The sequence below is a fragment of the Oncorhynchus mykiss genome, chromosome 20 (genome assembly GCF_057628025.1).
Source record: "Oncorhynchus mykiss isolate SJ-2025 chromosome 20, ASM5762802v1, whole genome shotgun sequence".
In the NCBI taxonomy this organism is placed as follows: domain Eukaryota; kingdom Metazoa; phylum Chordata; class Actinopteri; order Salmoniformes; family Salmonidae; genus Oncorhynchus; species Oncorhynchus mykiss.
In genome coordinates, this window is record NC_143041.1 from 8,842,068 (window position 1) to 8,869,244 (window position 27,177).

The 27,177-nt window shown below is 41.4% G+C and overlaps 4 protein-coding genes across 6 annotated transcripts; 2 read left to right on the forward strand and 2 right to left on the reverse strand.

Moving 5' to 3' along the window:
* Positions 1-1,466: 1,466 nt before the first annotated feature.
* uqcrc2b (ubiquinol-cytochrome c reductase core protein 2b) lies at positions 1,467-10,380 on the reverse strand. The gene is made up of 14 exons (XM_021576199.3): positions 10,247-10,380; positions 8,495-8,575; positions 5,768-5,917; positions 5,570-5,634; positions 4,371-4,427; positions 4,141-4,265; positions 3,888-3,985; positions 3,671-3,728; positions 3,433-3,528; positions 2,946-3,145; positions 2,662-2,742; positions 2,329-2,402; positions 2,066-2,219; positions 1,467-1,841 (listed from the first exon to the last, which is right to left on the reverse strand). Exons 1-14 carry the CDS (start codon positions 10,277-10,279, stop codon positions 1,758-1,760), a joined length of 1,356 nt encoding a protein of 451 aa, XP_021431874.1. The 5' UTR covers positions 10,280-10,380; the 3' UTR covers positions 1,467-1,757.
* On the forward strand, positions 10,316-11,807 carry LOC110499221 (NHP2-like protein 1). The gene is made up of 3 exons (XM_021576213.3): positions 10,316-10,799; positions 10,967-11,087; positions 11,357-11,807. Exons 1-3 carry the CDS (start codon positions 10,797-10,799, stop codon positions 11,617-11,619), a joined length of 387 nt encoding a protein of 128 aa, XP_021431888.1. The 5' UTR covers positions 10,316-10,796; the 3' UTR covers positions 11,620-11,807.
* Positions 11,808-12,524: 717 nt separating this feature from the next.
* On the forward strand, positions 12,525-17,418 carry LOC110499216 (crystallin, mu). Its single transcript, XM_021576206.3, has 8 exons — positions 12,525-13,084; positions 13,161-13,311; positions 13,474-13,536; positions 13,665-13,766; positions 13,916-14,099; positions 16,812-16,933; positions 17,093-17,177; positions 17,270-17,418. The coding sequence occupies exons 1-8, from the start codon at positions 12,918-12,920 to the stop codon at positions 17,332-17,334; spliced, it is 939 nt and encodes a 312-aa protein (XP_021431881.1). The 5' UTR covers positions 12,525-12,917; the 3' UTR covers positions 17,335-17,418.
* Positions 17,419-17,476: 58 nt separating this feature from the next.
* rac1 (ras-related C3 botulinum toxin substrate 1 (rho family, small GTP binding protein Rac1)) lies at positions 17,477-26,611 on the reverse strand. 3 transcript variants are annotated; one of them, NM_001160673.1, is given in 7 exon segments: positions 18,630-19,269; positions 19,592-19,698; positions 19,734-19,751; positions 21,307-21,369; positions 23,700-23,817; positions 24,065-24,136; positions 26,225-26,483. In NM_001160673.1, coding segments are annotated over 6 exon segments (330 nt in total). In that variant the 5' UTR covers positions 26,260-26,483; the 3' UTR covers positions 18,630-19,269; positions 19,592-19,674.
* Positions 26,612-27,177: the final 566 nt, after the last annotated feature.

Here is a 27,177-nt window from a genome sequence, read left to right on the forward strand (position 1 = left end):
CACCCCAAACATGTGGAAGAAGGTGCTCTGGTCAGATGAAACCAAAATTGAACTTTTTGGCAACAATGCAAAACGTTATGTTTGGAGTAAAAGCAACACACCATCCCCACTGTCAAACATGGTGGTGGCAGCATCATGGTTTGGGCCTGCTTTTCTTCAGCAGGGACAGGGAAGATGGTTAAAATTGATGGGAAGATGGATGGAGCCAAATACAGGACCATTCTGGAAGAAAACCTGATGGAGTCTGCAAAAGACCTGAGACTGGGACGGAGATTTGTCTTCCAACAAGACAATGATCCAAAACATAAAGCAAAATCTACAATGGAATGGTTCAAAAATAAACATATCCAGGTGTTAGAATGGCCAAGTCAAAGTCCAGACCTGAATCCAATCGAGAATCTGTGGAAAGAACTGAAAACTGCTGTTCACAAATGCTCTCCATCCAACCTCACTGAGCTCGAGCTGTTTTGCAAGGAGGAATGAGAAAAAATGTCAGTCTCTCGATGTGTAAAACTGATAGAGACATACCCCAAGCGACTTACAGCTGTAATCGCAGCAAAAGGTGGCGCTACAAAGTATTAATTTAAGGGGGCTGAATAATTTTGCACGCCCAATTTTTCAGTTTTTGATTTGTTAAAAAAGTTTGAAATATCCAATAAATGTCGTTCCACTTCATGATTGTGTCCCACTTGTCGTTGATTCTTCACAAAAAAATACAGTTTTATATCTTTATGTTTGAAGCCTGAAATGTGGCAAAAGGTCGCAAAGTTCAAGGGGGCCGAATACTTTCGCAAGGCACTCTATGATAAAATGGCTCATTCGAGAAGACAACCTCCCGCGTCATGACATTTGACATGTACTATATGATAGACGTTTTCGCGATCTAAAAGTCGTTAACCTCAATTTTTTTCTTGTAACGATTTCGATGTATAACTGTTTTTTCAACCTCTAACAGAAGGAAGATTAATCAACGGGTCCGAATACCATGTCATTATCAGATCCCTCTTCCTCCTCCTTTTTCTCTTCCGCAGCAGGACCAGAGCCAGCTGCAAAAGGATCCACCACAGCATCACCTACTGGCACGGAGGCCAATTTAGAGAGACCAGAGTTCAGGACTTCATTGAAGTCTTTTCCATTCAATTAATTGCCAACATTGCCTCTTCGGCCTCGATTCTTTTTACACTCCCCAAAATTGTATTGATGTCCTTGGAGGAAGGGCTGGTGTTACCGCCAGGACGTAGGCGGACACAACGCATTTAAAAAAAGTCTAAACAGACACGAAACGTCGGTCACGCTGATTTTTCCGTAAGGTATCCAGTCTAGTGACAGGCTTTATCGCAATGCTACGTTATCCCGGCCGAATTGCTGTATAATGGCAATAGCGCAGCTACAGATGAAAACATGAAATGACCCAGGGAATCGATAGAACAGCACTCAGATGTACAAAAACAATATAACATCCAAAATGGGTGAATCTTTACATGAAGGTAGATATACTTTATTAATTAATTTATATAATCTATACAGTTCAAGAAGTGAACAAATGTGGATCTTATTTCCTCATGCACAAACAATCAAGATCAACTTAAAAACAGCAACAACTATAAATATTGAGGGTTGGTGGGACAACATTATTATTCCTCAGAAGAACAATGATGAAATGGGGATAATGACTGTTTCAGTCGGTTTGTTTTGAATGGACAGATGGGCTTTTGTTGTGCATTTTAAAATCACAGGTGAAAAAAAGTTGGAAGGGTTTAGATCTCGTCTACGAAGGGCGTCTTGACGAGGTTTCCACTTGAAGCCATGGACTTCTTGCCCGACACAAACTTATTTGCAGCCTGAGAGAAGAAAGAAAACACATCTAAGCACAAAATAAACAAACAAACAAACTAGGAAACACTCAGAATATACTGTGCACGTCGAGAGTGAGCTGCAGCAAAGACGGTAATATATTCACTTCCACTCAAATGTTCACTTCCTGTCCAATTCACATCAATGCATGACTAAATCAAAATTCAACTTCAGTGGAAGTTAATATTCGCCTAAAACTGAATAAACGTACATTGGCAACATCAGTTGCTGAGACCGAGTCGATCTTCTGTGCGATGGCCTCGGGGGAGTGGTAGGCCCCTCTGGCCAGAGCCTGTGAACCCATGGCATCTAACAAACCCTCTGAGCTCTCCAACGACATCAGGTACTCAGCCTTTAGCTGGGTCCTAAAGAGGTAAAGAAACAGGCACAACTTAATTCCCTTCTATTTGCAATACTTTTCTCGATTATATGTACTCAAATTCTATACTGAAGTCTGTGTGCATGTTAGCTTACTTGGCGCGGGTCAGGTCAGCTTCTGAGACCCCACTTGCAACAGCCTTCACCTGGCCAATAGCTGCCTTGATCACCTGTAGAGAGGAGGACAGGGATAGGTCAGTAAATTAATCAATGGGAGGTCAAAGTTAATCTTCATTATGCTCTTTCCTCATCCTAAATGAATGATCTTACATTACATTCTATGTAAAAAACTATCACCCACAGGGTTCATAGGACTACTTAGCAACTGATTCAGAAAGCTGTTGTGAAGAGTTTGAATTAAGCTTTATGAATTCTCATAAAAATGACCTTACTAGAATGCAGTGGAAATTTAAGAGACATAATACTCACATCACCAGCTGCTGCAGACTGGGAGATGGTGTAGACTCCAAACAGGCCAGAGTCAGAGTAGTTGACATTGAAAGCAGAGGCCTAAAAGGAGGGGACACCAAAGGAGAATGACATTTGTTTTGCCACTCTAATACAACAATATGAAATTCTGCATGATAGAATACAATATCTATTCTGCACAAAACACTTCTATCAAAATATTCCTCCACATATTGCATTCTCCTCTTGTATATAGCCCAGCTATGAAAACAAACACAATCCCATCTGGTGATTATGCCACTCACATCGAAGGGGTCTGCAGTAGCCTTAGCAACGCCCTGGATGAGTTTGGAGGTGGAATTGGAGCCTCTCTTGATGTGTGGCCCCGCCCCCAGGACGTGCTGAAGTACAGAGAAGGCCATGACCTCATCTGTGCCCACCGCCGCCCCCTCAGACACCACTGCAGAGTGCACCAGGCTGGATCCATTCTGCACCCTCACCTCACCTAGAGAGGAAGGGAGAGAGGGAGACGCAGAGAGAGAGGAGAGAGGGAGACGCAGAGAGAGAGGAGAGAGGGAGACGCAGAGAGAGAGGAGAGAGGGAGACGCAGAGAGAGAGGAGAGAGGGAGACGCAGAGAGAGAGGAGAGAGGGAGACGCAGAGAGAGAGGAGAGGGAGACGCAGAGAGAGAGGAGAGAGAAAGGCAGCAAGAAACGTAGAATTCAGGGAATTTTCCGTGCCAGAGGATAATGAGGTTTCATGCTTTTAGCAGATAGTGGAATAACAGTCTTACCGCCTCGGTACTGCGCCTTTGTCCCAGCGGTGCCCATCCCACTGCGGATGTTGAGGAACTGTTCTCCTACCTGCTTCAGAACATCATGGTCCACACCTGAACACATAGAATGCATGTTAGAATACAATAATATATATATATATATATATTTTTAATATTACCTTAACGCACAGCTACCTGGAGAAAAATAATTTGAAAAAAATATATGTTTTATTAAATATACATGTTTAACACTTACCAAGCCCAACCAGAGCCATTCTTGCACTTGTGAAATTGTTCTGGATAAAATTGTGCATCTGGAGAGGCAAACATCAGAGGGTTAATCAAAAACATAAACGTAATGCTGTACTTCGTGAAGTAGAGCATGCTGGGTTGTGCATCAGGAGAGGAAGATGAACGTCCATAGCATTAGTCCCAACTCGATAATGCAGGGACCAGGATGTTGAGTGTCTTACATGGTCAGCGTCGACGTGGCCAACCATGTAGTCTGGGCAGTAGAGGGAGTTGGACAGCGTGTTCTTGTAAGCAGCTCCATGTAGACCCTCAATCACACCTGAGGAAAATAACCGCAAGGCCCTTAGACGCAGTGTGATGACAATTTGCAATCTTTTGACATTCAGCATAATGTAATCTAGAGCCGTTAACAGAAAGTACATTCAAATAAAGAAACAAACAACCACATGACTGAGTGTGTATGTGTGTGCTAACCCATCTGGGGGGACTGTGCGGCCAGGGCCCTGTCCATCTTGACCCTGGAGGTGAGGTCAGACACCTCCCACGGCCTGAACTCTGGTGCTGTGGTCACATTGATCAGGTACTCCATCACTGTGTCACTGCATTAGACAACACACAGAAATGAGAATAACAATTATTTATTCACCATATATTAGATCTATGTTTGTGTACACATATGTATAGGTGAGGCAAGCAACACTTACATGTGGTCTCTGAGACAGTCAACAGAGTAGATCATGTTCTCTCTGGATGACGTCACGCTGCATAGAAAATACACACACAGATACACTACATGACCAAAAGTATATGGACACCTGCTCGTCGAACATCTCTTTCTAAAATCATGGGCATTAATATGGAGTTGGTCCCCCCATTGCTGCTTTAACAGCCTCCTCTCTTCTGGGAAGGTGTTCTACTAGATGTTGGAACATTGCTGCGGGGACTTGCTTTCCATTCAGCCACAAGAGCATTAGTGAGGTCAGGTACTGATGTTGAGCGATGAGCTTGTGTGGCCTACCACTTTGCGACTGAGCCGTTGTTGCTCTTAGACATTTCCACTTCACAATAACAGCACTTACAGTTGACCAGGGCAGCTCTAGCAGGGCAGAAATTTTACGAACTGACTTGTTGGAAAGGTGGCATCCTATGACAGTGCCACATTGAAAGTCACTGTGCACTTCAATAAGACCATTCTACTGCCAATGTTTGTCTATGGAGATCGCATGGCTGTGTGCTCGATTTTATACACCTGTCAGCAACAGGTGTGGCTGAAATATCCGAATCCACTCATTTGAAGGGATGTCCACATACTTTCGTATATATCGTGTAAGTATGACATCCATGGCAGTGGTACAGCTAGTCAGAAAATATGCTAAAGAGATTCTCTGGTACTTTTGTATACTTTTTAGCCAGTAGTTGTGAAAGTAGTACTCATGAACCAAAAGTCACATACGTATGTGCACCGCGGCATTGTTCTCTCTCTCTGCTGTGTCCATAGAACAATCAGGCCCATCCTGCAACCTCATTGGATAATGCTGGGCAGGCCCCTTGCTAGCTGCCACTCAAATGCGAGGGGCTGAAGATCATTGGCTAGAACTCAAACTGCTAGGGAGCTGGCCCACTTGGAGGAAAATGGCACGGCACAGCTTCAAGAAAACAGTCACTTTCAAACTAGGGATTTCGTGGCAAATTGAGGTAAAACAGTAATTATTCTCAGATGATGATGCATGAACTACACATTGACACATCCAGCCCAAAGCTGGAGGTTTAAAAAAATACGTTGTTAGTCATCAAAGTAACGGTCTTTAATTAAGTATTAAGTATCCCAAACAATCTAAATCAAAGGTATGTTTAGTTCTCTTTATGTTTGTATGAGGATGTACACTAAATCACAGACACTGACCCTAGACTTCCTCCAACAGCTTCCACACCACGACAGATCCTGAAGGCTGAAGCACCTTTGGTAGTCTGGAAAAGAGCAGCAGAGATTGGGATGAACCACATCACTAGTTCCTAAGCAGTATTGAGTACATTGAACAATCACTCGAGCTCCTGGATACATCATGTTCATGGAGGGTTAATGAACCAGAACCAGGCTTACCAGGTTGGCAGCCAGACGGAGCAGGTGGGTGACCCCCTGGTTGTCCGGGGACTCATATCGACAGCCAGCTTTCACAAACACACCGATCCTGGAAGCCGGGGAGTAGTTGTCCAACGAGGCTATCACCAGACCGCTGGGCAGTTTAGTCACCTGGAGGAGAAATATCAGTTAGCATCACACCTACAGTGCCTTCAGGAAGTATTCATACCCCTTGACTTATTCCACATTTAGCTGTGTTACAGCCTGAATAATAAATACAAAAATCTCCCCCATCTACACATAAGGACAAAGTGAAAACCTTTTTTTTTGTGAAAAGGAAATACAGAAATATCTCATTTAAATAAGTATTCACACCCCTGAGTGTTAGAATTACCTTTGGCAGTGATTATAGCTGTGAGTATTTCTGGGTAAGTCTCTAAGAGCTTTGCAAACCTGGATTGCACATTATAATTTTTTATATTTATATTTCTTCAAGCTCTGTCATGTTGGTTATTGATCATTGTTAGACAGCCATTCAAGTCTTGCCATAGCTTTTCAAGCCGATTTATGTCAAAACTGTAACTAGGCCTCTCAAGAACATTCAATGTCATCTCGGTAAGCAACTGTTTTGAACTACACACTCTCCCATTAATGTACCCAACTCCCTTTTCACTCTATAAGGAATATTGATATTCACAAATAATCTAATTAACTAGGCTTGTTATTTTCTGGTGCCTCTATGAAACTGCCTCTGAGTTGTTCTATGAATTATTAATGTATGAGGTATTATTGGTGGGGTTACCCCTGTGCTGTGACTTGTGGTCATATGGTGTGTCTTGTCATCTCTCTCCACTGATCATCTGGAAAACAGGCTACACTCTAGGCAGCCTCTTCTGCTGATGTGTGTCTGGTAGCAGTACGCTCTCTATCCTGCCTATTATTGCACACAGAGTGAGTCCTTGCAAATGAAGTGGCTTCTTAAGCAAATGTTTTCTCCTGAACTGATTTAGGTGAACTGGTTTAGGTTTGCCATAGCAAAGGGGTTGAATACTTAGACTCAAGACATTTCAACTTTTCATTTTTTATTAATTAGTAAAAATGTCGTGACATAATTCCACTTTGACATTGTGGAGTGTTATATGCAGCCCAGTGACATCTCAATTGAATAAATTTTTAATTCAGGCTGTAACAAAACAAAATGTGGAAAAAGTCCAGGGGAATGGATACTTCCTGATGGCCCTGAACACGTGTTTTATGCAGTTACGACGTCACAAAATGTCAACAGAGCAGTGCAACACGTCTTAGCTCTAGGTTCTGTTATAGCATGTTCACATAAAAGGCAACAAATGGGTGGAAAGCATCGCATTACAAATCTGAAATGCCTTTGCTAGTTTTACTTCAACTATTACAAATATAATCAGCACAACATTTCACTGGCAGTTTGTAGCAGTACATAGAGATTCTATGTGGTATAATAAAAGCAGACCAATATCTCAAAGGAAAAAAGGCCTGTGTAAATACACTGGAGTTAAGAGTAAGACAGATGACAATCTCCACCTCCTAAGTAGCTCCCTCAGACCACCACATACATGAACATCTTGGCATGAGGGCAGCCCCTGTGGAGAATTTGAGGCCTGGCAGAGGCTGGGCCCGGTTTCCCGATAGTGATGGAATTTAGGCTTCTGAGTGTTTAAACAATGCATCTTTTCTACAACGTCCGGAGATAAAACTTGCGTTTCCCAAAACACTACGCCAAGAGAACAGTTGCTAAGTGCACCATTGGTACGTGTTTCCGATACTGATAGGATCGAAAAGAAAGGGAGCGCTGCTCTCGGATCAGCATTCTCCATTCAAATCTTACCTTTAACATTATAATTATTCCACAATACTGACGACGAAGCAGCTCCTATATTAGTCCTACCACCTACGGCTGCATATATTGAGGCGGCTTATTCTACGGCTTGACCAATAAAAATGCTATCATTGTGCACGTTAGGCTACATATCATGTAATATATTGAGACAAATTACAGACAGTAGAGCACAAGTACCAAAACATAACCAAATTGATTGAAAATGAAATGTAGCCTGTTTCAATATGATTTAATGCAATCATCTCAGTTTTAATTTGAAGCATCTGTTTATACGTTGCTTGTTTGTATCAATTAGAAAGACATTGGACGTCGGACTAGTAACCGAAAGGTTGCAAGATCGAATCTCCGAACTGACAAGGTATAAATCTGTCATTCTGCCCCTGAACAAGGCAGTTAACCCACTGTTCCTAGGCCGTCATTGAAAAGAAGAATTTGTTCTTAACTGACTTGCTTAGTTAAATAAAGGTAAAATGTAAAAAAATAAATAAATAAAAAACATTGGCAACTTTGTATTTGTAGTGAACTTTGTTCTGAAGTTATTAGCGGTCAGAGAGACTCTGATAAACCATGTGATTCTATGTTTAGCTGAGATCTTCTGTTTCTTCTGTGCATAAAGTGACACGGGAGGGCAAAAAAGCATCTAATTAGGCACGTAGCTGTGGTCTGAGGCAGGCGTTTGATTACAAGCATTTTCAAGTGCAACGTTAATAACGATGGTTTTGGGAAACAGCTCGGAGATTTCATGATACTCCTTCAATGGTTCTAACGATGAACTGAGCCTTAAGATACTTTTGGGAAACTGGGCCTTGGTCTGTCCGGGTGGCTACAAAGAAACGTCTTTGTGAGGAGAGAGAAACATGTCAACACCCACTGACCTGCACATCCTGAGGCTGAAACTTGACATGCTCTGCAGCGACATCCAACTTACGGGCAGCCTGGGCTGAGTAAAGCCTTGTCTGTAATAGAGAAAAGATACAAGGTGACTTAATATCCTACTAGGGTTTTATGGTGGGTCTGGACTCTGGATAGAGAGAGACAATTAGATGATTGAGAATCAGAAACAGAATGATGGTTGAATGCAGACTGGACAGATGTGGATGGACCTTATGGTGGCACAGTGGTATAATAATATTCAAATGTTTAATGTTTAATAAAAAAGGCACATTCCGTATTTTCTGTTTCCATTCAACAGTGCAGCTCGGTCACTTGTTTGTTTTGGTTTTGGAGGACTGTGGAGGAGGATCATGGAACGTGCAAAATCAAAGAATAGACCATGCTGGACCATGATGAAGCTTGAGCCGGGATAAACTTGGCTGTAAGGGGGAAATTAGCTACCTAGAAATTCTGTCTCCAGTTCAACTCATTCATAGACGCTAACTACCTTTAGCGCCTATTGACGATAGTATCTTCTGGCCGGGGGAATTTTGTTAAGAGAAATCCTTTTCATAAAACAAAATGTTAAATTACAGAGAAAGGTGACTTATCAATATATTCACCTGTATTTGCCCCCCCAAAAATGTAATGATAATTAGCTGCAAATGTGGCTATCATAAAGAACTACAAATCGAATGATGATCTGGACGAGGCTACTGAATCGAGGCAAAGGTAAGAATCTCTGGATTAACTAATGTTAACCATTGGTGGAAAAAGTACCTTAATAGAAACTGACTTAAGTAAAAGTCACCCAGTCAATTCCTACTTGTAAAAGGGGGTATTATGTAACCCAGTGAATGTATGTGAGAGCATGACAGCAAAGTTTACTTATGCATTAGCTAGATAGGAAAGCAAACTTGTGCGAATGTTACGGTATTCATTGATATTGGAACTTTTAAAACATCAAGTTGTAGCCAACTGAATAACGTTATGTCCTGATTCATTGAATGACACGACAGTGTGCCAGCTATTTGCATCATAGTGCACAGTCCAGGACACATGACCACCTGCTATGAACTACATTTGACTTTCAAAGGAGAATCACACCGAAGGCTAGCTGTCAAACCAACAGCTGCTAAACCCTATAGCGACCCCGGTGAGACTGATAAACTACGGAACGATTAGCCTCTGCATGATCCGATCTTCTGATTGGACAGACCGCGAGGGACAAATTTGACAACGCATTGACGCGGGTAAAGAGTAGATCAAATATTCCACAAATTGTAACGTTAGCTTAATAACCACATTTTCGACCCACTATCAAACGTTTAGGCTGGGTTTATCATCATTGTGTTAACGTTCGCTTCCTCGCTAGTATGTTTACGTTAGCTACCCTAGTGTCATCACAATTTGTGGTGAAAGGGGATACCCAGTCAGTTGTACAAATGAATGCATTCAACTGAAATGTGCCTTCCGCATTTAACCCAACCCCTCTGAGGCAGAAAAGAGCGGGCGGCTGCAATAATCGACATCCACGTCTTCGGCGCCCCGGGAACAGTGGGTTAACTGCCTTGCTCAGGGGCAGAAGGACAGATTTTTATATTGTCACCTCGGGGATTTGTTCCAGCAACCTTTCAGATACTGGCCCGATTGCGATCCTCGCCAACCAAGCCCCACAATCTATAAATGGGTATCAAAAACGTCTCCTGAATAATCAACTATTCAATTTATGAAAATGGCAAAGGAGTTCTTACCGATAACTGACTTATTCCGCGAATCCCCTTCATCTCCCCTTTAACCTTACACCAGAACGATGAAACAATATGGCTGACACGGGAATGTCGTACCCAGAATTCCTAGCGCACCAACTTCTTCTTCTGGGGTTTAAAAACGTGCACTAACAAGTGTATTTACCACCACTGTTTTTAAATGTGCTAAACAACTTTTTATCTACCCAGTAGGATTCTACAAATATTGTCCACATTTTGTGAAAATGCACAACATGCATCAATGGGAAATAACTGGTAACAAAACGAAGCAAAAAGAAGAACATGGGCGGGTCAAACAATTCACTTCCTGCCCAGTTTAGCAACCAAAGCCCCCATTCGTTCCACGCTCAGTCCTAAACACGTGTTGTTAGAGTAGCTGCGTGTTGAAGTTCCTCTAGCTTTTGAGAATCGAAACAAGCTGTTTTAGCTACATAACGATTTATTTTTGAATTTCCCAAAACCTCAATCGTAGACGTATAGTCCTCCGTGAAGCATTCGCCGAGAGGAGAAATATCAGAAATAAACGGAAGCAAGCATGGTGAGTATTTTAATGGACCGCTTCAGTTAGCATTTCTAGCTACCGTTAGCTAACTACCTGAATACCGGTAATAACGTAACTAGTTAACGTTACCTAATTGATAAGGATAGCGTTATTTCGTTCTCATCTAGTCTCTACATCTTCTAACAGTTTTTGTTTGTTCTCAGACTGAAGCCGAAGTGAATCCCAAGGCCTACCCCCTGGCCGACGCCACACTTTCCAAAACCATCCTGGACCTTGTGCAGCAAGCCTCCAACTACAAACAGTTGAGGAAAGGGGCCAATGAGGGTGAGAGAATCAGACATTGATGAATACCCACTTGATAATATATAAGTAATGTACTGGAAATATACTCCTTACTGCAACCATCATTATACCAGCTTCTAAGACATCTGGCCCAATTGCACAGTACATGAGGTTGAGTGTGCTTGATATCTGACCACAGATTAGCTGGTTCAAATCCTGCTCAGATTACCACTTCAAACACTTATCTATGGAGTTCTAATCTATCAAAGACATATATCACTAACCCTTAACTCTTGTCTTCCCTCTTCCAGCCACCAAGACATTGAACCGTGGTATCTCTGAGTTCATTGTGATGGCTGCTGATGCTGAGCCACTGGAGATCATCCTCCACCTGCCGCTGCTTTGCGAGGACAAGAACGTCCCCTACGTGTTTGTGCGCTCTAAGCAGGCCCTGGGGCGTGCCTGTGGGGTCTCCCGCCCCGTCATCGCCACCTCAATCACCATCAAGGAGGGATCTCAGCTGAAGCCCCAGATCCAGTCTACCCAGATGGCCATTGAGAGACTGCTGGTCTGATCTGGTTGCTGCTCTGCTCTCTATAGTATTGGATAGTCTAAAGGACTATGTCAGGCAATTTAATTGTGTGTTCTCTTGGATAGTTGAATTGAATTGTCTTTGGAAGATACATTGTATTTTGTCAGGGACATACTATGTTATGTAATTTACTCTTGTTTTGTGATAATAAAACATTTCTTTTTACTAATGTGTGATATGTAATTGTGTTCAATTTTGTAAGTGCCATAATACTATTACAGTATAAAATAATACTTTATACAAGAGAAATGAGTTGAGTACTTTTGATGGAGGGATGAACCAACTAGAAAATTATTAGTTCGTTATGAACAGGATCTTATCATTGATTAACTTATTTTTCTCAACCAATTTATCTTGCATACGGTATTGTGTTGGATGATGAGTAATTACCACATGTCTGTTGCGGAACAGCAAGGGTAATAAAACATATATGAAGGGTCCCTCGAACTGTTAAGAGTTGCGTCAATTCGAATCTGGTATCAGGATACATATGACAATGAGTCACCGCTAAGCAATAAGTGGTAAATGCAATTTTCGGATATACGGGCTCTCTGTCCCACCTCGCAGGGCAAAACAGAGAACTGACAAGATGTATGTAAACAATATTCTGTATACTGTGATAGACAGTTCTAACCCGTCTGTTGGCCTATCACAGAGACAGGGCGTGGTTTAAACTTGCTCAGCCTATTGCAGGCGCTCAGGCGGGTCCCCGCCTCTTGGCGCTTCTGTTGATAGATGTAACTGTTGCTGCGAAGAACATCCATGCGCTCATACCGTTATCTCGCACCTGGCTCCTGTTATCTAACAAAATACCGCTTGTTCTCGCAACACCCCGCTCTGAATGTGCCCCCCTCCCAACTCATTGAACAGTTCCTGTCTTCATGCTTCTCTGTATTTTTCCATCATGAGAAAGTCCCATGGCCTTGAAACTGTTAACAATGTTTCAAGTCAGCTATGTTGCATAACACATACATACATCCACACAAGCTAACAGCAGATACTATTCAATCATATATATGGTAATGGGCTATAGTGCATAACACAGAAACCTCATAGAACTACCTTGGCAGAATCAATATGTGCCCATTTGATCTTCTTGTAGGGCGTTTTTAGAACATATCCTAGCGTTCACGCAACCGTTTGGTGTCTTGAACGCAGCGTCTGAGCTGGAATAATTTACCCAATACCGAGGTCACATTTCAACAAAGTTGAACTTTTGGACTCGCATCACTGATCATAAACTGTCTGTACGCTTGAGTTGAGCAAAAGCTTTAGCCACCATGGCTCAGCCACCCGTTCTTATACGACAAGATGAGGTTGAAGGTTTGTTGCATTACAAAGATTTGATCCCGCGACTTGAAGTAGCACTGGGGAAGTTTTCCAAACTGGACAGCGCAGAAGTGATCCAGCCCGTTCGTACTACGGTCCCGTTACAAAAATACAATGGGTATGTTTATTCATTCCCCTATTTATCATTGGTCGGTAATTTAGTAACAATACTGTTCCAAAAATGTTCCGGACAGATTTCTGGGGCTGATGCCTGCGTATTTGGTGCATGAAGACATCCTCTGCACAAAATTGGTGTGCTTCTACAAGAGGGAGAGTGGGTCAACTCTGCCATCAACTCAAGCCACAGTGTTGCTGTTTGATCCTGAGTATGGGAATGTCAAAGCTGTGAGTATGCCTATGATCATTGAACAGTGGCCATTAGATGTTATTTATCATTTGTGATTAGCAATACAAGTAAAGTTAAATACTTCAAGGATTTAGCACAGCTGGTTATAATAGAGGTCAATTCAGTAATAACAGCTGTCTCAGTGTGGTTGACATCTGCAGGTCATGGATGGGGAGGTCATCACAGCCAAAAGGACAGCAGCAGTGTCTGCTATTTCTGCCAAAGTAAGGCCCTCTCTTTGTGGCCTAGGCGGGCATGCATACTCTCTTTATTGGTGATTCCTCACTACCTGTCAATAACATTGTGCTGTTCTAACGTTGGAATGTTTGGAACCCCCCTTGGAACTGTCCAGCTGTTGATGCCAGCCAAGTCGGAGGTGTTGACCATACTGGGAGCTGGCCATCAGGCCCTCAGCCACTACAACGTCTTCACAGAAACCTTCTCCTTTAAAGAGGTACCAGAGTGATTCCGTGTTTCTGAATGGGTGATTAGAGCTGGTATGTTGTGGCTATATCCTCCAGACATAAAACTGGGTTCTGGTTAGAAATATCTTGTGGGTCATGAGAAAATATGAAAGACCATTGAGGGATCACGTCATTACAGGTCCGCGTGTGGAGCAGGAGGAAAGAGACGGCGGAGAGGTTTGCCCAGTCCACCCAGGGTCACGTTACAGTATGGGAGTCAGTGGAGGAGGCAGTGAACGGTGCAGATGTCATAGTCACTGTGACTGGGGCCAGTGAACCAGTGCTCTTTGGCCAGTGGGTCAAGCCAGGTGCCCATGTAGCAGGTGAGGAAACTGAGTTGATAGTGCCATGCCTTAAGACTTTGATGTGTGAAGATAACATACTCTATATTACATTTTTAATTTTAACATTTATTTAACCAGGAAAAGCCCATTGAGACCCAGAGACTCTTTTTCAAGGGAGACCTGGCCAAAAAGGCAGCAACAATCAAAACATTTCAGAATTAAAACATACAACAGAACATGATCCAGCCTAAAAAAAAGCATTTACACTCCTCCGTAACAGTCTCCCATCATTATTTTAAATGAATTCAGTGGCACTAACATATCTAGATGAAGCATGGATTATAGACTATTCCATGCCTCTGGTACACAAGAAGAGAAGGCAGTCTTGCCTAATACTGTGAATGTCCTGGGGACCTTAAGTAGCAACCACCTAGCAGACCGGGTATGGTAACTGCTAGTGGTGAAGGAGACCACACTACAGAGGTAAAGAGGGAGTTTACCCAAAACGGCTTTGTAGGTGAACACATACAAATGTATCTTTCTGCACATATAAAGTAAAGTGTACCAACCTACCATTTGGTACAATGTGCAATGGTGGGTGAGGGACTTGGCATTTGTAATAAAGTGCAAGGATGCATGATAAACAGAGTCCAGTCTCTGTAAGACGGAGGAGGCTGCATGCATATACAACAAGTCACCATAATCAATTACAGAGAGAAAAGTGACCTGAACAAGCTTCTTTCTAGCCATAAGCGGGAAGCAAGCCTTATTACGAAAATAAAAACCCAATTTCAATATAAGCTTTGTCACAAGATTATCCACATGAACTTTGAAGGACAACTTGTCATCCAACTAAATACCATGGTATTTGTAGGATGACACCTTTTCAATGGATAAGCCACCAGATGTGACAATGCTAACGTTCTCTGGCAGAGTTCTAGCTCTGGTAAAGGTCATGAATTGAATTTTCTTTCAAGACCAGTTTGAGGCCATAAAGGCAGGCCTGCAGTGACTGAAAAGCAGTCTGGAGCTCTTCAACAGCCTTAACCAGAGAAGGAGCACATGAATATATGACTGTATCATCTGCATATAGATGTAACTTTGCTGGTTGCATCCCATTTCCCAAATCATTAATAAACATTGAGAACAACACAGGAAATAAAATGGAACCCTGGGGCACACCTCTATTAATCTCAAGAATGCCAGACTTGTGATGGTCAGTTATACACGTTGTGTTCTGTCAGAAAGATAGTTCCTAAACCTATTTACTGCCCCTTCACTGAGACCAGTGTTTCTGAGTCTAGCTAGCAACAATTCATGGTCAACTGAATCAAAGGCCTTTGATAAATCCACAAGCAGAGCAGCACAATGTTGCTTTTTATCAAGTGCATTTATTATGTAATTTGCCACAGCCATAGCTGCAGTTGTGGTGCTGTGCCCCGATCTAAAGCCAGACTGAACCCCGCTCAGTATGTTCTTTTCAATGAAGATGCTTTTTAACTGTGAGTTCACTAGGGATTCATAGACTTTGGCCATGATAGGGAGTTTGGAGATAGGACGATTGTTATTGGCATCTGAGGGATCTCCACTCTTTAGCAGTGGGGGACATAAGCTGCTTTCCAAATGCTGGTATGGAATTGGTCAAGAGACTCAAGTTGAACATGTGAGCCACAGGTTCAGTAATAATACCAGCTACTATCTTTAAGAGGTAGGGGTCAAGGTTGTCTGAACCTGCAGACTTTTTAGTGTCTATTGCCTCTAGTGTTTTATAGACCTCAGTATAAGAAACAGGCTCAACGTTAAAATGGTTCACGTGAGGGCCTATATCATAGTTTACTGTAACAGAGCTTACATTAGAGGCCTGGGCCCCACCATTATCAAAAACTGAACCAGCAGATATGAAGTGCTTGTTAAAAACCCCTATAATATCGGCTATATCCTTCTCTTCATTAGAATCCATCATTAAATGGGCAGGAAGGCCAGAGGATACATTAGAACCTGACACTGATTTGATTAGCTTCCAGAACTTGTTCGGGTTGTTTAGGTTCTCTGCATTTAAATAGTCATCTGATTTGGACTTCCTGATCAATCCTGTGCATTTGTTTCTTTGTGCCCAGTCAACAAGAGCATTTGTATGTCTAGCTTGAGCCCAAAGACATTTCTCTTTCTAATTAATTCTGCCAAGTTATCTGAAAACCAGGGATTGTCCCTTCCACTGATTCTAAATTTCTTCACAGGGGCATGTTTATCGCAAATCGACACAAATTTCATATACAAATAGTCCCAGGCAGTGTCAACATCGGGAATCAGACTTACTCTGTCAATATTATGGTACAGATCATGTAAGAACGCTTGCTCATCAAACTGTCTAAAATATATTTTAAAAATAATGGGATTTGGCTTTGGTAATTTTTGTATTTCTAACACAAGCAATTGCACAGTGATCACAGACATTGCAGAATATCCCAGTTGATGTGTATTCGTTGTGTGGGGTATTCGTTAGAATAATGTCCAATAGCGTTGATTTGTTAGGTGCTCTGGGATTCGGTCTTGTCGGCGCATTAATTAGAGCGAGATTCAGAGTTATTTAAAAGAGTCCGATACAGATGTATGCACGCCCCAGTTCAAATCTCCTAAAATAATGAATTGAGTCATGTCGCTTGTGCAGGACATCAGAAAGACAGGACATCTCTCTTTGTTCTTAATGTAACGTATCATTGTTGTGTGTGTGTGTGTGTCCGCGCGCATCAGCTGTGGGAGCCTGCAGGCCAGACTGGAGGGAGCTGGATGATGTGTTGATGAGACAGGCTGAGGTGTATGTAGACAGCAGAGAGGGAGCTGTGGCAGAGTCAGGTGACATCATCCTGTCTGGGGTAGGTTGTGAGACTATTAGTCTTCTGTATATGGGTTTCTTCTGGCTGTGCCTACTGAATGCAATCTTGGTTTATGGAAGTTATACAAGTGGGTAATCCCAATTAAAGGATAAACATGTTTAACATGATTTGGTGTGCTAATGAATACTTAATCTCCAGGCCAAAGTGTTTGCAGAGCTTGGAGAGGTTCTCAATGGAACAAGACCTGCCCTTAGAGAGAAGACCACTGTGTTCAAATCCCTTGGTAGATTGTCTTTATCCTCTATTCAAATCCTGTAACATGTTCCTTCATTGTACTTTTTCCATAGTTTTATTGACCCTGTTTGTATACAACAGGAATGGGGATTCAAGATGCAGTCTCTGCCAAGCTTGTGTTTGAACAGTGGAAGAACAAACACTGAAGACCTGAGGATAATGGGATGGCCATGGATGTGATCACTTACATTCCCACCAGTTCTATATTAAAGGGAGTTGGTGGAAAGATAGTGGGAGTTACTGTGTTATTCCTACATCTGCACAACAGAAAGTAAAAAATGACAGGCAGAGATTTTAAATGAATTTATTGGCTTTAAAAAAAAAAAAATCAGCAGATTAAAACTACTATTGTCAAAATAAAACCACATTTAGCCAAAGAAAAATCAGGTATAATTTCTTTCATTGTGCTGTTAACAGCTCAGAACAGCCTCACTCAGTTCAAATTAAAAAGAGTACTTTGAAAATTCACTGGTAGGTGAACTACTGTATATTTTAAATACAGCAATTAGAAGCTACAATAAGACAAAGACAACATGGTCAGTTACAACTTCTGAATTATTTTAAATTGCTCAGTTTTTAGTGATACAGTAATAGGTTAGCCTGGATATAGTCCCTGTTCAGCTATTACATTCCTGCCATTGGCCAAACGAAAGGAGTGGAATGTTAGCTAGAAAGACTGGTACCCAGACTAGTAATAGGCAGCTCTGATGACAAAAACAACAAGGTAATGTTTACATAGCATCATGATGTTAGTGATGATAAAGCTTAATGTTAAAATGAGTTCACAACTATGTTGTTTCGAGTAGCAAACAAAGTCCAGATTCTTCACACAAGAACTAGACCTTCTGTAAAGGACTGGATAGATGGCATCTGCTGACAGCATACGTTCTTGAAGGGAATGAGGTTGAATTCTACCTTATAACAAAGAAGGCCTATAACAAAAAGGTTGACACACGCAGGTGTTTGGAGTGTACATCTGGCAGACTACACAGTACAGTTCCATTACTGACAATACTCATACAATGGATGTATTTTGTGTTTATGTACAGAAAACACCGTTTGTGAAACCGTTGTTTAATCCAACAAGAGGGATCCATCTAAATTGGTCTGATAAAGAACCATTCTCCATCCACTTTCTAACAGGTTCTCCTATTCACCTGTTCAGGTGCATCTGTATAGACACCTGTAGAATGTAAAATACTATTTTATCAGATCAAGGGGCAAGTACTGTAAGTTGATATTTAGATTGATCTAATAAGCATTTAATCCACCTAGGTATAAAGTGATCGCTATTATCCATTATTGACAGTTATTTTGACGATGTATTGGATGGATAGATAAAATCTACCTGACGAGAAACAATTGATCTACATTTACTTGATCTACATAGAGTATGATTATAGAACATAGAAGACACTACAACACTTTTTTTTGTTTTTTTAAGAGTTTACTTCAATTTCTCTTGAACCATTTAAAGGATATTTTAAGATTTTGCTAATTATGGTCGCACATATGGTACAAAAGAAAAAACAAGAAGAAATCATTACATTTAGTGTACATGGAGCTACAAGAAAGTGATGACCGTTATATGCGGTAGGAATTTTGGCAACACCTCAATTCTACACAATTGAAGTCTGTAAACAAACAATATGGACTCGAGAAGAGTGGAAAGAGACTGAAATTGAAAAGAACAATTAGTATCGTCCAAGAACATTAAAAAAAAGTTATTATTTTTAGAAGGCAGCAGGAATTTCACAAAGCTCTAATTCTAGGATTTGTATAATAAAAATCATATTTAAGTACTATGTACTAATTACAATCCAAGAGAGAAAAAAAATGACATCTGTAGAATCTTCCCTCTTAAGACACTCCCTCACCCTCTTCTTCATCCCCCCAACCAATAGGTGAGCTCAGACTGCAGTGTGACTTCCTACTTCCTGTCTGCGGCGTTTAGAGTAGTGAACACTTTCTCTTCCTCTTCTTGACGGGCGGGGGACACAAGACCGCCCGGATGGCTTCGTCAAACACTGTCTTAAGGCCACGCTGTGTCAAGGCTGAGCATTCCAGGTACTTTACTGCTCCTGTAGAGGGGAGACAGGCCGGCATTCAACATCACAGCAAACAGGGATTTCATTCATTAAAATCCTGAATTGAATAATAGCTAAGACTACCCCATCCGGTTGCAAATGAAGCTATGGAGAAACTCCATTGACCTTGCTGTGTTGTCCAGTAAAAAGTTCGCTCTACGTCCGGGATACCGGGCCCTCAAGTATTACTAAGAAGTAAGCCTCGTCCGAGCCAGAACAGCTCATATCTGTTATCTGATGTTTTTGTAGCGTGATGCAGCTTGATGTACAAGTACACCCCCTGGACAGGACACTAAAGTACTATTAGCATACTAACCAATCTCTTTTGCCATGGCCAGACCCTGGGGGTAGGTGATGGGGGTGAGTTTCTTCTCCTTCAGCTTCTCGATGGTGTCCTTGTCATCTCTCAGATCCAGCTTGGTGCCCACCAGGATGATTGGGGTGTTGGGGCAATGGTGTCTCACCTCTGGGTACCACTATGGAGGACAGGGCCAAGACAGTCAGGATAGGATCAGGATGTTACTGTAGACTAGAGGTCTATCTATCAAGTACATCAGTTGTTTTGAGAATGTGGATAAAATCCACCCTGTCAAGCAATGACCATGTTGATAACTTAATACTTAAGTTAATACAGCTCCAGGCATTTTATGCTTTTCTTAACTCCTGTTCTGAGCATCTGAGATTTAATGCAATCTGACACACGTCAAATCAGTTTTCTTGATCTTCTGATCTTGTGTGAAGATAATGTCCTATACACTGATCTTTACAGGAAGCCTGCTGATCGTAACAGTTTGTTGAGGGCTGATAGTTGTCACCCACTTCCCTTGAAAATCAGTTTGCCCTACAGCCAATTCTATCGAATCAAAAGAATTTGCAAAAAACAATCAGATTGACAGAAATATGGCCGAGACACAAAGAAAGTTCAAGGAGAGGGGCTACAAGAATGATCAGATTAATATTGCCTTTGAGAAAATTCAAAACAAAACCTTTTTCAAGGTCAGTCTCGCAAAAAGACACATTCTTGTGTTCTAACTACCCGCTATTCAAAGTGCCCTGAACAAATTAAGGGATTGTTCACAAACATTGGCACATCCTAAAATCCGATGGTAGTCTCGGTAATGTGTTTTCGGACCTTCCCTTGGTCGTATTCTCGCGGGGCAGAAATCTCAGAGACCAATTGATACACTGATTTACCACCCCAAGATATTCCTGAACAGCGTCTATTTGCGCCCCTACTGGATGGAAATTACAAATGTAATGGCTGTGCTCAATGTAATGGCACTTATAAATGTAGATCCTTCAAACACCCACAAACAGAAATCGATCCCAATCAAAGGTGTTATTACGTGCTCCACTAAGGCAGTTATTTATCTTATAACTTGTCCTTGTGGTAAAACAAAGAGCAAATTAAAAGTACGTATCTCAGAGCATCGTAGCACCATTAGGTGTAAAAACTTTACTTATCCAGTTGCGGCCCACTTCTTGGAGGCAGGCCACTCGATTTCGTCTCTGCGTTATATTGGCATCGAACATGTCACCCTCCCTAGGAGAGGGGGTGACCTTGATAATTTATTGTTAAAACGAGAGGCTGCCTCGATCTTTAACTTAAAGACCCTTGCGCCCTTCGGTCTCAACGTAGACTTTGATCTGAAGGCATTCTTGTGATTATTGTGACTTTGCCATTGTAATTGTTTGTAAGCTTGTGTTGTCAAATTAATCTATGATCGTATGCTATCCATTTGTTGTTTGTATGCTGTTCTTTGTATGACATTTTCATATTTGAGAATTAACCAATGATATTAGGCCACTCTTGGCCATGATTACAGACACCTGTGTCTTTTGACACTATATAAACGATTCATCCCGCAGTGTTTGTGATTATACCCTGATGAAGACAGCTTGGCTGTCGAAACGTCGGTAATTAAATTTTTGCATCTGAGCTCCTAGAGTGTGCGGCTCTCTTTTATTTTCAAGATTAGTTTTTCTGTTAACTTAATACTTAACAGAAACAAAGCGGAGACTATGACTCACCTTGGCACGGACGTTTTCAAAGGAGGCAGGACTCACGAGAGAGAAACAGATCAAAAACACATCCTGTTGGGGAGGAAACAACCAGCATTATTTATTTGGTCATACGAGTACAGCATTACAAGATCAAACATGAAAAATTGACACTTACAATTTATGGAGATTAATGTTTTGTAGCTATGAATGGTACAAAAAAAACATACATGACACAGACAACAGAGTTCATGAACATCCTCAATTCACTGCGATACAACTTTACTGTTATCTAGGAGGACAAAGTTTCCCTGAACACTCAATTGCCGGGAGGAGTCAGAGCCCAGAATGTGGGGCAAACAGAGCACTCTTTCACTTCCTTAATGTCTGCTCCAGACATTGTTTCAGTACTGTGGAAAGCAGGCTGTACTCTCCTCCTCATACAGACCTCTGAGCCATAAGAAACGCTCAATACGCCTTTCCCTAACGCCCTGATTATCTTGTTATATTATTCACAATGTTGTAGGGATTGATTCTTTATGCAGAGCTGACAGCAATTTTAAAACAACTTCCTCTGTGCTCACCTATTATGATAATCCATATGCGCGCCACTAGAAATCCCCGCATTAGCATGTTTCTGTTAGCCAATACATCCTGACAAAATACACCATATTACTGACCTGCTAATGTGCCTGGACCTTGTAGGCTAAACTGCAGAGAAAAGACCCATAACCGATCCAAATGATTGCCCAATAAGGCAGGCTAGATGCAGTTATTTTTCTAAATGAATATGCATGAAAAACACCAGGCTTTTGAGCGATTATTGAAATAACAATGGCAATTCACAGCAGTTTGCAGTCTAGAGTTTTATACTCACTTGAAAACAAGAAAATTATTAATTACATTGTTGTAGCCTAGGTTGGATACATTTCTGGTCCCTAAAAAAACAGAATCCATAGAGTAGCTTTTCGAGCTGCGTGCCCGGGGACTGGGAGCTCAGCCTCGGGGCCGCACAGTGTAGGCTACCTATGATTTCCATTTCTGATAACTATGTTTTCTTTCACTGTGTAAATTGACTGGATATATTCACTGCAGTATGAAGCCTAACATTGAGCTGATGAATTAAGGGCTTCTAACTTAGGCTATTAGTAAAGAAAATAGTCTATTGGAAGAGAGATGCACACTTGCTCGCTGAATGTAAAATAAGCTACAGCATTAAGAACACACAGGGAGTGGGAAAGGAGAAGCCCATATTTTCCTTGTAGGCCCATCTTAACACCGATAGGCTACATCCTGCCAAAATACATCATACGAGTCGCCTGCTAATGTACCTTTCTAGCCATTCTAAATTGTCGAGAATGTACCCCAACTGATCCAAATGGTTGCATAATCAGGCCTAGGCTGTATGCAGTTATTTCGGCATGAAACAAAACAGGACGTTTGAGCGTTTATTCAAACTAGCCTATATCACTGTAGTTTACAGCCTTATAGACAATTGTGTACTGACTTGGTAACAAAAATGAATTCCTCATTGCACTGTTGTAGCACAGGTAGAATAATTGTCTTGTGTAAAAATGTAGCCCTAATCAATAGTGGAGCTTTGCATTCGCGGGGAACAGAGCGTAGCCTGGAGGAACCCACAGATCTGACATTTCATAATCTGTTAACTTATTTTTCTTGCACTTTGACTGGTTATTATTTAGCCTACAGCCCTAATATTTAGCTAATGAATAGCCTAATATCTAGCTTCTTACTTCAGCTACACATCAGACATCACTAGCCTGTCTTTTCCAGCTGTTTAGGCTATAGGCTACGCAAGCCTCTCCATGATAGCCATTCCTCTTCTCGTAAAATCCCAGGGAAAAAAGCTCTAGAATATTTATCTTGATATTTTTTTTATACTAGGCTTAAAAGCCTATAACATAAAATTTTTTAATAGGCAGCACGATGCGTTGATCAGTTGATTGACATCTGTAGGACTGTAGAACGATAAACCTTCCCCTAGTGTGGATGCTCACCAAGGTTTTATAGTTATGTAGGCTATAGTTTATCGTTATTGGCTTTGTGGATGGCCCTTAACTCTGACACAACTAACATTATCACAACAGTACAACTAGTAGGTCTAGCTAACGTTAGCAAACTTGAAGGAAATAAATACAAAATTAAACTTGTTTACTTTACTTTTATGCTCTATAAATTGACTCCAAATAATTTACCGCACCAAGTTTGCAACCAGCGAACTGGCAAACTGCAGTAAGGAAGTAAAGCGAAAGTCGAATCCCATCACTTCCGTTGTTTGGCTGTACCCATAGAAACATCTGAAAATTTGTTTGATACTTTGAGACGCAGTAAAGTCGCTTGACTGTCTTCATTGCTGACACTAGTGACCTAGAGGACACAGTACATTTATCCTGTTGTTTTACCGTCTGTGGATAGGACAGTGGTCTGAGTCTGTCGTAGTCTTCCTGTCCTGCTGTATCCCATAGACCCAGATTCACTGGTTTCCCATCTACCATCACATTGGCAGAGTAGTTGTCAAAGCTAGAGAGAGATACACCACATTGACATCAATGGATGTGATCAGCACACCACCAAGAAATAAAGGCAACGAGTTAATTTCAATGATTCGACAGGCCAAATATAGAATTTCCTGATCATCAGGAGAAAAACCCCCACATCTGACTATAAAATATAACAGTTCTGAATGTTAATGTTGGCATTCTATGTTTCTCGTGTGGGGCACCTGCTACGATGAGGGAGTGGGGGGATAGAGTGAGAGTGTACTTACACTGTGGGGATGTATTCCCCGGGGAACGCGTTGGTGGTGTAGCTGATGAGCAGGCATGTTTTACCCACAGCTCTGGAGGAGAGAAGCATAAAGAGATGGAGGAATGAAGAGGAGAAATAAGCCACCTGGCTTCAGTTTTGTTTTTGTCAATTTCAAAACTGAAAGGAGAACTTGAATGGGGTGTAACTGGCAAACTTAAGACAATGAGTTCAACTGAAAAATGTCTGCAGAATGACACATTTGAGTCCCAATCACAATGTCCTAAATAAGATTGGGTGGTGTAGCTCAATAAGAACATGCAGCAGACATTTAGGTTGGGTTGCACCATCATGGATACTCTTAAACCTTGATTTAACCCAGTTTATCTATAAATCTTGTTGCACCAAACTTGAAACCTAGTTGTAAATTACTCCCTATTTCCCCAAAATGTTGTGTTATCCAATTGGCTGTTACAGTCTTGTCTCGTCACTAAAACTCCCGTATGGACTCGGGATAGGCGAAGGCAGAGAGCCACGCGTCCTCCGAAACAACCCAACAAAGCCGCACTGCTTCTTGACACAATGCCCACTTAACCCGGAAGTCAGCCGCACCAGTGTGTCGAGGGAAACAGTAACACCTGGCGACCGTGTCAGCGTGCCCGGCCTGCCACAGTAGCCGCTAGTGCGCGATGGGACAAGGACATCCCTGGTGGACAAACCCTCCCCTAACCTGGACGACACTGGGCCAATTGTGCGCCGCCCCATGGGTCTCCGGGTCACGGCCGGCTGGCAAAAGAACATGGACTCGAACCCAGAATCTCTAATGGCACAGCTAGCACTGCGATGCAGTGCCTTAGACCACTGCGCCACTCAGTAGGCTTAAATTAATCCTAGTTAAATGTAATCCTTTTATAAACAAAAATCAAATGTAATCATGTTGCTCCACTGTTTTAAAGTCAAATGTAAAAGTAGGTTAGGGATTAAATCTAAAACTGCCACTGGAGGATGTTTAAGTTTATCATGTCAGTGTATGTGCTGTGTTTTCAGAGCGATTACCAATTTCAGCTCCTGCGGCTTATGTTTGTAAAACTCAACTAGCCAGGTAACATTAACTAATTTCACAAATTTCAAAAAGCTCGAAAACTCACTTTGCTAGCTATCTAGCAAACTAGCAATGACCAGTGCTGGTTTGTTTCCATATGAATAAAATTAGAACATATTGCTATGTTGAATGTATTATGTATGACACGTGTCACTAATCATAGTTTAGTTATTTAATTAAGTGATAATGCCCAAGAAGCCGGTGTTTGGAGGATCTATTGGCAAACCGTGCAAATGACAGATGTACAACTCACATATCTACTACGTACATTTGGTCAGGTCTCCCAAAAAGTTAGTTGCAGTATGTAACATTTTGGGCGATCTGACCAAATGTACATAGATGTGAGTTATAGATGTCATTCTCATTGTAAGCAAGTCTAAAAATATGTTCTGTGTGCACTATGTGTATGCTGCCCATTCTTAAATTACATTTGTCTTTCACTTTGTTTTGTTCACCAGCTTCAACCAGCTGAAAATACAGAATTTCTGGTTATGTAAAATATATATTCACAGCTGTTAATAATGGTACAATGATTCTCTACACTACACTTGCTTGTTTTGTCACAAACTGAAATTAGGCAAAGTTGCTAGCTATAAACCTAGATATACAAAATCTAAATGAGGTCTAATCTAAGATTAATTTAAACCATGTTTGGGCAACCCACCCTAAAGGATTGCTAGCTTGCTAAGCACAATTTAATAGCTAATGATAATATGGTGGGTGCGTATTGATACGGATGTGTGAATTGGAAATGTATTTTTTTTGCATATCCCTGTCTGAGAAAATAGTGCATATAGCTGCGTAACCATAAACAGCAAACGAGAATGCTGAACAGTTAGCAGTAGGTAGCAATTACGCTAGCTAAGCTAAATTACAACATGCCACAAGTTTACAGACAAATGTGTCGTTAGCAAGCTGGAAACAGTGACAACAGTTGTCACCAGTTAGCTAGCAAAGTACCAAGCAAACTAAGGGCTACTAGAAACAATTTTGATATTATAATTTATATTCTACACCATAACTTATATTGTAAGACATTTTATAAACATAGCTAACTAGACAAATGTAGGTTAAACTTACCCGTCCCCCACTACAACACACTTGATGGCCTGCATCTGACGCCTCTCTCAGCTAGCTAGATAAAATTTGAGCTGATCGGTTAACCACTCGTTAGTTGCCCCAACGGGGAAAAACAAGGTTTGAAGCCTCGATTAGAGGGCCCAAGTTACGATAGTTTGGAAATTAGTATAATTCCTTCAAATCAGTGTCCTCAACAATAACTTGGTGGAATTCTAAACTTGTAAAACAAGCAGCCACCACCCAAAAAATCTCTGGTGCTAAACTTGAAAAAACGCCCTCAGACAACGGAAGCTGTAACTCCCATTCCATGCAAGTCATTTCCGTTTACTGTAGATTGGATAGAGGAATTTTCAAAGGACTGTCAAGAGACGCCACCTAGCGGTAAATTTAATATTTCTACAGCCACCTTTAGGTCATTAACGTTAGAGGGCAGTATTTTCTCATCATTTAATATTGTAAATATTTCAGGGAGGCAGGCATGAGACGAGACAGTCAAGACAAGTCCAGATGCAATACCTTGGGTGTTATGATTACATCACTCCGGAACTGTGTCATAGTTGTCCTGTGTTTTATCCTAAGAAAAAGGATGTGTTTATCCACATTTATATAGATGAAAAATTGCATCTTATCTAAATTAACAGATTAAAAGGGAGTTTATCCCCTGCTGACTGTGGATCCATGTTGTACGACATCTGAGTAAGACAATGTAAAACCAGTTAAGCTGTAATTTTGAGCTCTCTCTCTCTCCAGCCCCCCCCCCCCCCCTCTCCCATTATCCCCTTCTCAACAAAACTATTAAAGTGGCTTGAGTTCATCTTTAATTAATCAGTGTCTTCATGGTAACTCAAACCCTGTCTCCCCATGCCCATGTACACTGAACAAAAAACAAAAATATAAAGGCAATATGCAACAATTTGAAAGATTTTACTGAGTTATCAGTCAATTGAAATAAA

Excerpts from the sequence above, each read along its gene's own strand:
- uqcrc2b (XM_021576199.3), bottom strand. The coding sequence starts at position 10,279 with ATGAAGGGGATTCGCGGAATAAGTCAGTTATCG. Across the intron at positions 4,266-4,370 it reads GACTGTCTCAGAGACCACAT|TGACACAGTGATGGAGTACC; the intron begins GTAAGTGTTGCT and ends TGTCTAATGCAG. Across the intron at positions 2,403-2,661 it reads AGTCTGCAGCAGCTGGTGAT|GTGATCAAGGCAGCTATTGG; the intron begins GTGAGTATTATG and ends TCCTCTCTACAG.
- LOC110499221 (XM_021576213.3), top strand. Across the intron at positions 11,088-11,356 it reads GAGGAAAGGGGCCAATGAGG|CCACCAAGACATTGAACCGT; the intron begins GTGAGAGAATCA and ends TCCCTCTTCCAG.
- LOC110499216 (XM_021576206.3), top strand. The coding sequence starts at position 12,918 with ATGGCTCAGCCACCCGTTCTTATACGACAAGATGAGGTTGAAGGTTTG. Across the intron at positions 13,767-13,915 it reads AAACCTTCTCCTTTAAAGAG|GTCCGCGTGTGGAGCAGGAG; the intron begins GTACCAGAGTGA and ends ACGTCATTACAG. Across the intron at positions 17,178-17,269 it reads CACTGTGTTCAAATCCCTTG|GAATGGGGATTCAAGATGCA; the intron begins GTAGATTGTCTT and ends TGTATACAACAG.
- rac1 (XM_036955530.2), bottom strand. The coding sequence starts at position 26,259 with ATGCAGGCCATCAAGTGTGTTGTAGTGGGGGACGG. Across the intron at positions 24,137-26,224 it reads TGTGTTGTAGTGGGGGACGG|AGCTGTGGGTAAAACATGCC; the intron begins GTAAGTTTAACC and ends TCTCTCCTCCAG. Across the intron at positions 21,370-23,699 it reads CACTGTCCTATCCACAGACG|GATGTGTTTTTGATCTGTTT; the intron begins GTAAAACAACAG and ends CCTCCCCAACAG.